Raw genomic sequence first — 10,180 nt, forward strand, 5'->3', positions numbered from 1 at the left:
AATTTAGAGATCCATCTCTGTCTGATAGCTGTGGAATTTCAACATGGTGACACCACACCTGAATAAGGAAGGTTCTTATGAGTGAAGAGTTAAAGATCACACTTTCATTCATAAGAATACATAAGAAAACTCAAAAGTGACTGAAACCAAGCAGTCAATATGTACAGTGTATAGCCTTATCAAAATATTAAATCAATTACAAGAACAAAACAACAACAAATCAATAACAAAACTTCAAAGGAAAACAAGGAAAACCAAATAACCAAAGTTAGAAAACCTCAAACGAAAATCCAAACTCCAGAACTGTGGGAAGCAGTATTCCCTGGCTGCTCCTTCTGCAGCAAAGACTTACAGCCTGTGGCTGGCCTTGGCAACATAGAGAAATGTAAGCAGGTCTCCTTTTTTTGCAGTGTGTGTTTGAAGAATATGTCCTCCCAAGACTGAGCATAAGACATGTTACAGCTTTTGGCTCAAAGTCTGCAAGTTTGTTAACTGATATTCATGAAGTTATTCTTGATGACCCCTCAGGACAAGAAAAACTGTACAGTCTCAGACTCTTCCTGGATGCCCAGCAGCTCTTGATGTGCCTCAGCTCTTCTCTGAATTCCTCCAAATGTGCACTCTTGCTGGGCTAGTGGCCAGATGAAATTAAGGCCTATTCACACCCAGGAAAGCAACATGAAGAAGAGACTGCGGCCATCTATTGCCATGGTGATTAGGGATGAGATGCCATAGTGGTGCATTGGCTGCACACACTCAGTGCACCTCACACAGCAGTTCTCTTGGTGGAAGATCTTGTCCTGGTCTGTGCCATGTTTGAGTTTCTGCAGGAGCATTCAGAACTATGGAAGGAAGGGCCAAAGGCCTGGTAAGGATTTGTCAATTCAGCTATCCCTCCCACACCAGCTCTATTCAGCTGGACAATCCAGCAGGACCCATCAGCTGAGGCCATTCCCTGATCCCCAAGTGTCATAGAGCACCTGTGCTTGGATTGCTTTCTCAGCTTTTAAAAACTGCTAGAAACGGACCTGAGAACTACACACTGTACTGGAGTTAAAAAAAACACCATATTTCTCCTATAATCCAGGTATATTATATTAAGTAATGAGAACATTGTAGCAATGTCTGAATCTGAGTTCAAGAGAGATGAGAACTACCTCGGAAACCCTGTAGAAACCTTATGGAGAGCCTGCCAATAATTTAAGTGAAGGCTATGATTATTTCTTCAGTGCTGGAACCTACCTGGGTTCCACTTGTCAATCCCTTTATCTGGAAATACCCAGAGAAACCATCTCACATGAACTCCATGGGCACTGCCCTGGTCCTATAATCAGCAAGAGTGTGTTAAAGGTAATTGTTCCCAAGGGTAGTCACTGAACTATAAGGTAATGGTCATGAAGAAACAGAACATACCCTTGTATGTCTATGGCTATTGTAGGGCATACTCTCAAACATACAAAATATTTGTGTTCACACAATACAAGCATGCTATATTGCAGTAACCAGTTGGTTTTTTTCAGTTATTGCTAATATAAAAATTGTTCAGTATATATTCCAGGTATAAAAAATCAAATCTTGAATGGGATAGGTGCATAGTGGTATAGCATATAAACATGTCAGTCAGTGATATGCTTTCCTCTCTTAAACTTAACTTGGAATCAGGCTTCTTGGCCTATTATCTAATCTGGCTTAGCAAGTTCCCAAGGCTTTGTAGAGCAGGCTTGTATCACATGTTGGTGGTAGAGTAGCTTCTTGTTCACTGTTTCAGACTTGTCCCTAAGTAAACAGCCTCTTTCAATAGGAGCTTCCTTTGCCATAGCCTTACTGACCTGCTGTCCAAAGCTATGAGCCCAGAATAATAAGAAATCCCCATAAGTAGGATAGAAATGTACAAATTTCTCCCCATCATGTGACTGTGTCAGGGATAGTTTGAGTAAGATAAGGCTGACTAGTTGAAATGCCAAATGCTTGTTTGGATTATCTCACACTGAGCACTTTTACTCATATTTTCACTCTTGAGCTGATGGACATCTGGATAGTTTCTCCTTCAGGGCTGCTGTGCAGACCACTGCAACCCTGATGTGCCCTAGTTGCTCTGTATACATCTACTACTTGTACTGATTTGCTGGATAAATGGGACTTCTTTTCCACTTTCTGAATGTGGCTTCTCACAGAACTACCGATTTTACACTACCAGACCTGTCTAATGGTCCTCATGACTCCCAACCCACATTGAGGCTGATTTTAACTCAGAGAAAGTGATTTTGAATAACAGCAGTTGCAGAATGCTACACAGATAACATAGGCTGAGTGCTTTAGAGTATCATGACCCTCAAGAGGCTTCTGAAACAGCCCTGTTCTTGCCCCACAGCTCTGGGACTTCTGCTGGATGCAGATGCAGCTCCAAGCTACTCAATCTCTCAAGGAATAAAATCCAAGATAAACTGAAAGCAAACTTTTACTGAGCCGAGGAAGCTTGAAATTAAATGGTAGTAGAAAGTGAGGAAATCAACCTGGAAGGCTGAGAAGGCACAGTGAGCCACCTGACATTCCAGTGGGCTTTGACAATTCACCAAGAGCAGAAAAGGGTATAATCACATGGGTTTTATACAGCAACCTCCCCCTTACAACCATGCACCATATTCCTTTGATTTGCTCCAAAGGACTTCAATGAGAACCAACAGTTTTGCCCCTAATCATTTGAAAATCTGACTTTACAAGAGTTTTTTTGTGTCCTGTTTCTCTTGGGAGCTAGGTTTGGATGCAGAATAATTGGACTGATGTATTTGATATTTCCTGGAAGCAAACTGAAATCTCAGAATGCTTTACTCATTAAACTTGGCATCTCGAGACACTTACAGATGTATGTCAGAAGAAAGTCCCACATACACACAGAGAGACACACATTAACAACACACACACACACACACACACACACCTTTGTATATAGAAACACCCATACCAAAAACACTTGCAAAATCACCTTGCATTACACAAGCACAAAACATTTGTATAAACACACAAATCCACAGCTGGTCCAAATACACATAGACAAACAAGCATTCACACTACAGACCACAAACAAACCACACACACACACACAGAGAAACACAGAAACACTAAAAATTATAAGTGAGCAGAAACAATGAGGAATCTGTCATGTTGGAAGAAAAGGTAATTTAGTGTAGGCAAAGCAGATGATTCAAGTGAGACCCATAACACTGCTGTTCTTCCTAGAGGAATGAAAATGAACACTTGGATCAGACATAACTGAGGGCCTTGATAACTTCGTGGACAGTGACAATGGTTTGTCTGTGTTTCTGGTTAGACATGAGGCCAATCTGCCTCTGATGCCTCATCCTACCTGCTGATGCTTGGCACTTGGGACATAGATGTTCTTGTTGGCCTCCTCACAGAAGCTCTTATCTTCTCCATAGGACACTTGTGGTTCACTCTGCTCTACCAGCAGATTCCTGTTCGCGTTCTGCAGCAATACCCTGATATTGTATTTCAGTTGAGAACGTTCTCTAAGGAGTTGGCGGTGCCTGGTGCTGAACCACAAACAAACAAAATGGTGATTCCCAGCCAGCTTCCATTTGCCTGCCACTCCTCCCAGTCCCATCATCCCTGCAAGTGCCCTGGTCCCTAGACAGCCTAGACAGACTAGAGTCCCCAGTATACCTATCAGCACCAGTTAGAGGCAGTTCACATCCAGAGACAAGCCACATTCCACTGGACTGAAAGTACTCCTGTAAAGCCTGACAGTAAGAGGGTTTGTGTCCATCAAGGAAGAAGAAATGTTCCTCATGGGTGCTTATCTGTCCCTGGTACTAGAAAACCATCAGCAGATAGAAGGCAATTCCCCTCTGAGAGAGGAGAGAAGACCCAACAGGAATACACTCTTTCCATTTTTGTCATGGATCCCAGATCTTTAAATCTCTTGTCACTGAACCTAGAGGTTCAGTGTTACTTGATATTCCTATAAGGTGGAAATGTTTTCTATGAAGAGGATCTTGAATTTGGAAGAATAAAGATGGAAAGGTCTTACAAACTTATACACTTACACACTCTTCAGACTTAGGACACCTGAGTCCAAGACTTACAAATCCATGACCCTTGCCTCAAGGCAGGGTTCCCCTTAAGAAATAGATAATATAGAACCAGAGCCCTGACATTTGTTCAAAGTCCTAGAAGGACAGAAGCATTGCCTAGTGCTGGGGTCTCAGCTGTGTCAGTCACTCACCTGTAGGCATAGTTTTCTTCTATGAGCTCCTTGTATCTCTCCATGGCATCAGTTATTGACTCAGTAATTCTCTGGATATTCATAATGGTCTTTTCGTGGTTTCTTTTAATGATATTGAATTCGATGTTCATCCTGTATGAGGGCATGGCCCAAGGAGCAAATATTTCTTTAAGGATCATGTGCGAAATGGCTGTATCCTGGACTACCCCAGCCAATAATATATGCCACAACCTTGCGTTTTGGAACTGGGTTCTATTGGTTCTAATTAAACTTATAATCCTGAGAACAGGACAGTAGAGGCAGGGGACCAAATGGAGGGAGCAGACCTTCTATAGCATCCTGTGTGAGCCTGAAGGAATACACTAGTTCTGTGAGGTTTCTCCTAGTCTCTGCCACAAGCTTGGCCCCAACAGATATCTCTGATGACTTTTCTTTTATTTTTAAGGCAAGCATCTCAATCCTTGGTTCCTATTGTTACGTGAATTCTAAGAGGACAAGAATAGTATTTGCAGAAAGAAACTTAATAACACTTCCTCCGCCAGGAGATTTCTATGTGACACCAGAGAAAACAGAAGAAGCAAAGTACCCTGTGGATCAATTTGGGCCTCTTTGGACTCAACACTATCCTGACCTGCAAACTGCACATCAGACAAATCCTAAACACCCATTAAATCCCAGAGGCTCGGATCCTGAACAGCACATACACACACAACTACATTCACACACATACACACCAACCCACCCACAAACACAATTAGAATGCCAACTAAATCCAGGGAGGTGCCATAGTCTCAGAGTATAAGGACCAAACTCAGAGGAAAGCAGTGATGACCTGCAGGCATTTCATTCCCACACTGAGAGGCAGCAAGTCTGACCAGGTCATTCCAGCTGTGGACAGAACCAACCAGACTCCAAGCACCTCAAGGTCAAGTATCCTACTACTCAACACTTGTCAGGGCTTTCTAACATGCATGATTAGAGATGACACACTCCTTTGATGAGAGGAAATCTTGGGTTGATAGAGAGGGCACAATACTGTCAACAGGGGACTGAGCATAATTACTACCTGTAGTTCAAATCATCATAATTGTACAGGTTCAGCATTTCACTAATTTCTTCCTCCTCAAAGCTCATCTTCTTGATCTTCAATTTCAGTTCTTCCAATTTTGTCATCTGCTTCTGGTTATTGATGGTGGAATTCTGGGATGATGTTTGCCTAGCAGAGCCTGGAGATAGATAAATACTTAGGAATTTGCAGAGTTAATGGCCCAGAGGCAGGAGAGACCATTCTGAGTCCCCAAAAGAAGGGTGAGGAAGAGGAAAAGCTAGAGATAGTGTGAATCCCAGAGGGAGCAGAAAAGCTATCTTTGAGCTGTTCTGCTCAGCTATATCCCTCTTCCCAACCTTCATCATCATACATATGCCACACTCCCTACTACAGGGCCCCTTGCACTGAAATCCATAAGCTGCCTCACACATGAAGATTTAGGGATCATTGTCAGCTCCTATCAGATGTGATGCAGGTAAATCCTGGAGTTCATATTGCTTGGCACCATCAAGATCTAATCATGTGTGTTGAAACCCAAAGCATCTGAGACCCCACACATGACCAGGGTAGCATCCTTCTCTGTTCTTTTCCTCAGAGACTCCTTTAACCTGCAGTCATCTAGAGGATGAAGGGCTTCAACTTCTACCATGAATGGACACATTGTTAATCCCATAGTACCTCCTCCTGACATTCTTTGCCACTCAAAATGAAATTATATCGCTCCCAGAATAGTAGCTGCAGGTTTGTCATTGCCTGCCTCTCTGTCAAACTAATAATCAGAAACTCTTGATTCTTGTTCTGCCATTGAGAAATTCCAAGGCTCCAGCTTGTAAGGCATACTGCTGGAAGGCCCAGATCAAGCCTATTTCTTCAAGGAATTTCCCCAACTCTACCCAGGACTCACTGTGCCTTCCCCAGAATGATTTCAGTCTTCCTTTTTTACAAGACAGGAGGCCAGCTTCCTTCTTACTGGGAGTGGTCTCTCCTTGATCACCATTCTCTTTCCGAAATAGCCTAAACAGCCTGGAAAACATGCCTGTTTGTGAACCCAAAAGGCACTGAAGAAATATCCTACAGGCAGTTGTCACCACAACACAGGTGACATCACAGAAGATTCTACTTCTTTCCTAGATACAAGAGATTGTCCAAGGAAGGCATTCCAGATGATGTCACTGGGAACTGACATGCCCTAGCTGCTAAGTAGCTGTCCCCATATTGTCCAATTTCTGGGGTGTCCTTTGCTGGAGCCTCTCATGTGACCCAGGGAATATCCTTTGGGAACCTCTCCATTCAAACGTAGAGATTTCTCTCTGCTTCATTACAAGTGAAGTTCTTTGAATGGGGAGAGTTGGTTAGGACCCTGACATGGTCCTAAGAGATTTTTGTTAGCACCTAAATCTCTGGGACCATGGATGTGGGAAATTGTTCTCAATAATAAATATAACCTCCTGAGCCAACTCATGTGTCATACAGTCCACTGACCCAGGTTTCCCCTGTTTCCCAGAGGCCAATATCTTTGTCCTATACCTTTAATTGTATAATATATGGATAATATTTTCTCAATGTTTAGTTTGGGTAGGCAGGGGATTGTTTCCTTCACACATTAAGTATCTGACTCACTGTTAGTCTCAAAAATCAGATCTGATCCAGGGGAACTTCACAAGATTGAAGCATCCCCTGGAAAAAATACTTCTTCAATACAGTCTGAAATGTACTATGATTAAAGATCAACATCAACCACTGCTTGCTCTCCCTTATGGATTTGCACAGATATGCCCTCCATTAGAGGCATGAACTTTAAATTATTTTCTAATTTTGTGAAGAATAAAAATTGGCACCTCATTGATATACAGTTATTTTTATAGATTACTATTCATAGAATGATCATTTTCACAATGTTAATCTTAACAGTCTCTGGTCATCTTTTAGTGTCTTCTTCAGTTTCTTCAATGTTTTAGTGTTCATTTCAGATGTCTTTTATATCCTTGCTTAGGTGTACTCCAAAATAATCTCTTTTTAAGACTGTTGTGAATGGAACTGTTTCCTTGATTCTTTTTTTCTCAGTATATTTATCATTGTTAAATATGCTGGCACGTTTATGGTTAACTTGACACATGCTAGAATCAGTTGGGAAGAGAGAACCTCAATTGAGAAAATGCCTCCATAAATGTTCCCTATAGGAAACTTTATTAGACTGTTTCCTGAATAATTATTGATATGGGTTCATCCAGCCCACTGTCTGTGTTGCCAACCTTAGGCATTGTTCTGAGTTGTAAAAGAAAGTAGGCTTCATGAAGAGTGAGCCAGTAAGCAATGTCTATCCATAGCATCTGCTTCAGTTTCTGCTTCCACATTTCTGCCTATGTTTAGAACATAGCCTTCATAGAGACTTCCAGGCAAATGAGTGTTGTTGCAGAAGCAGAACATAAACCTAACAAGTGGATCATAACAACCATGTGATACACAAACATGGTTTCAAGGTGAGCATCACAGCAAAGTGGTCACAACAACATGTGGTTGTAATTATCTTTAGAGAAAACAAAGGCATTTTTGACATTCTGGAACAGGTATAGAAAAGAGCCATTTGACCTACGGTTATTGATAAAGTATAGGCCGATGCTTGAGAAATGTATTTAATCATAAACAGCAGTGAACACAAGTTTTTTTACTATAAGATTGTTTTACAGCCTAAGAAGGAGGCAGGCTCGTTTATCAGGATTATCTAAATGGCTATTTGTTTTCTAGGAGAGATTTGAAAGGGTGTGAATTCACATAGAAGGAGAGGGAGAGAGGATCTTAGAAGAGTTGGTGGAGAGGAAAGCAATCAGAATGTGTTGTATAAAAAATTCAACAAATGAAAACTAGAAAAGGAAGAAAAAACTGGATACATTCTTCTTTCAATTTGAAATTTTGAGTGATGCTAAATTGAAAAATAAAAGATGAATTAACATGGCAGAAGAAATTCCAAGAATGCATGGAATAACCTGTACTGACCACATTTAATGAGGTTTACAGTGAGAATTAGAAGTAAAATGTAGAGCAAATAGATGTAGAAAAGTGTGTGAGAAAATGTAAGATTAAGACAAAGTGGTCATTATTACAGAAATGAGTGCACTTAAGAAACCTAACAGCAAAACACTGAAAATTTGGAGTGGGGAGTAACAGACTGCACACTCACCAACATTAAAGTCAGAGGACATTTGTAGGTGGGGAACTGAAGAAGCTCTGTACCTATACTGAAGTTCTCTGTGTATATCTGTCCATTACTCTTAAAGAGGTGAAACTTTTTGCTCTTGGTTTTGACAATACCAGTCTGGAGATGTACAGGATTACTTCCTCCACAGTCTCAGAATTTATGCAATTGAGGGGAGCTTCACCAGAATCAGTTACTCATCTGAAGAAACATTTTCTAATATACTGTGGGATCTACTATGGTAAAGGTGCCCCAACTACCTGTAGGAAACAGTTCTGATGTTACAGTCCTGTTCTTAATTATTTCCTCATCTGTCAGTAAACAAAGCCATGGGCTAATTGGTGGGCAGAAGGTGCAGGTCCCTGGAGGAAAAGTGGACAAAAGGAAAGGGAGCATGCTTTGGAGAAAGAAGAACATTGCAGCAATGTGAGGCATCAAAATAAAGTGGCCACAGTGTCTGCTCCTACAGGCAGGTGGTCAGGTGCATTTAGGAACAGATGCAACTGAAAGGCTAAAATGTAGGGGAGTTGGGAGAGGTTGAAATAAGAAATTCGTGAAGACACCCTTTACCAGTCTGGAGATAGTACAACCCCAGAGGACAAGTAGAAAATGAACAACAGTGTGTGTGTACGTGTTTGTGTGCCTGTTTATGTATATCTGTCTGTCTGTCTTTCTGTCTGTATTTTAGCCTCAGTGTTAAGGGAAGCTAGGAGGGGCCTGGTAGCAGAGTCTTTTCCCAGAGTAAAGGTAGAAAGTAGAGCTGAGACACAGGCAACATCTACCATCCCCCTCCCTTGCCAGCCTTGAAGTGAAATATTCACCCCACAGTCTGTGACCTCTGCTGCAGGCTCCAATCCCCTGGGCTTGTCTAAACTTAATAAAAACATTGTTTTGATGGCACTTCAACATGATTTATTTACCACTTCCATCCCTAGGAGAGTTCTCAATTCTGCAATTCATTTGATAAAGCCTAATCTGCACTGTCATGCAGGATGAGACATGAGGAATCTGCTCCAACTCTGACAATAAGAGATCCTGAGGCACAATCAGGAACCCACTATAAGGCCCTACATGGAGGCCTCAAAGTTTAAACAGTGAACATGTCTGTCCCAAGTATGTGACCGTACAGTTCTCAAGAATCTTCTCTCTTTGGTTGGGTGTGATCCAGTGCAACTAATACATCATACAAGGAAGGACAAAAGTCCAGGCAGGGGCTGCATAGATGGCTTATCCATTTGAGAATTTTTTTCTCAGAGGACCTAAAGAGCAATGATTAACAATCCTCTGTTATTTCAGTTCGAGGGGAATCCATTGACCTCCTCTTGCCTCTGGGGAATTGTATGCATGTTGTGTACAGATATACAGCAGGTAAAACGCCCATACATATTAAAGAAATAATGCAAAAACAGAAAAACCCCCTTACCAAATTAAAAAAAAAAAAAGTATCAAATACATTGTCCAGGCCAAGAGAACTAAAATCATCATCAGTAGAACAACAACAGCACTGAAAACAAAACAAACAAACAAACAAACAAAAACTCAACATCTGCCAAAAGGTCTTGGAATTCATGATCTCTGCTGTGCAGTTATAAGTGATGCTACCTTTCAAGGAAACAAGAGGCATACAGTTCTGTGTTTATGGATTTCTTTGATACTCCCTTAGTGAATAATTTTATTTCTTGGGAATCTATTAGAG

General features: G+C 41.3%; 1 protein-coding gene across 1 annotated transcript; it reads right to left on the bottom strand.

Moving 5' to 3' along the window:
• Window positions 1-296: 296 nt before the first annotated feature.
• On the bottom strand, window positions 297-6,335 carry LOC117705890 (uncharacterized). Its single transcript, XM_076930502.1, has 5 exons — window positions 6,196-6,335; window positions 5,310-5,469; window positions 4,244-4,375; window positions 3,365-3,551; window positions 297-842 (listed from the first exon to the last, which is right to left on the bottom strand). Exons 1-5 carry the CDS (start codon window positions 6,323-6,325, stop codon window positions 837-839), a joined length of 615 nt encoding a protein of 204 aa, XP_076786617.1. The 5' UTR covers window positions 6,326-6,335; the 3' UTR covers window positions 297-836.
• Between the last annotated feature and the right edge of the window lie 3,845 nt (window positions 6,336-10,180).

This window comes from Arvicanthis niloticus, chromosome 3 (genome assembly GCF_011762505.2).
Source record: "Arvicanthis niloticus isolate mArvNil1 chromosome 3, mArvNil1.pat.X, whole genome shotgun sequence".
In the NCBI taxonomy this organism is placed as follows: Eukaryota; Metazoa; Chordata; class Mammalia; order Rodentia; family Muridae; genus Arvicanthis; species Arvicanthis niloticus.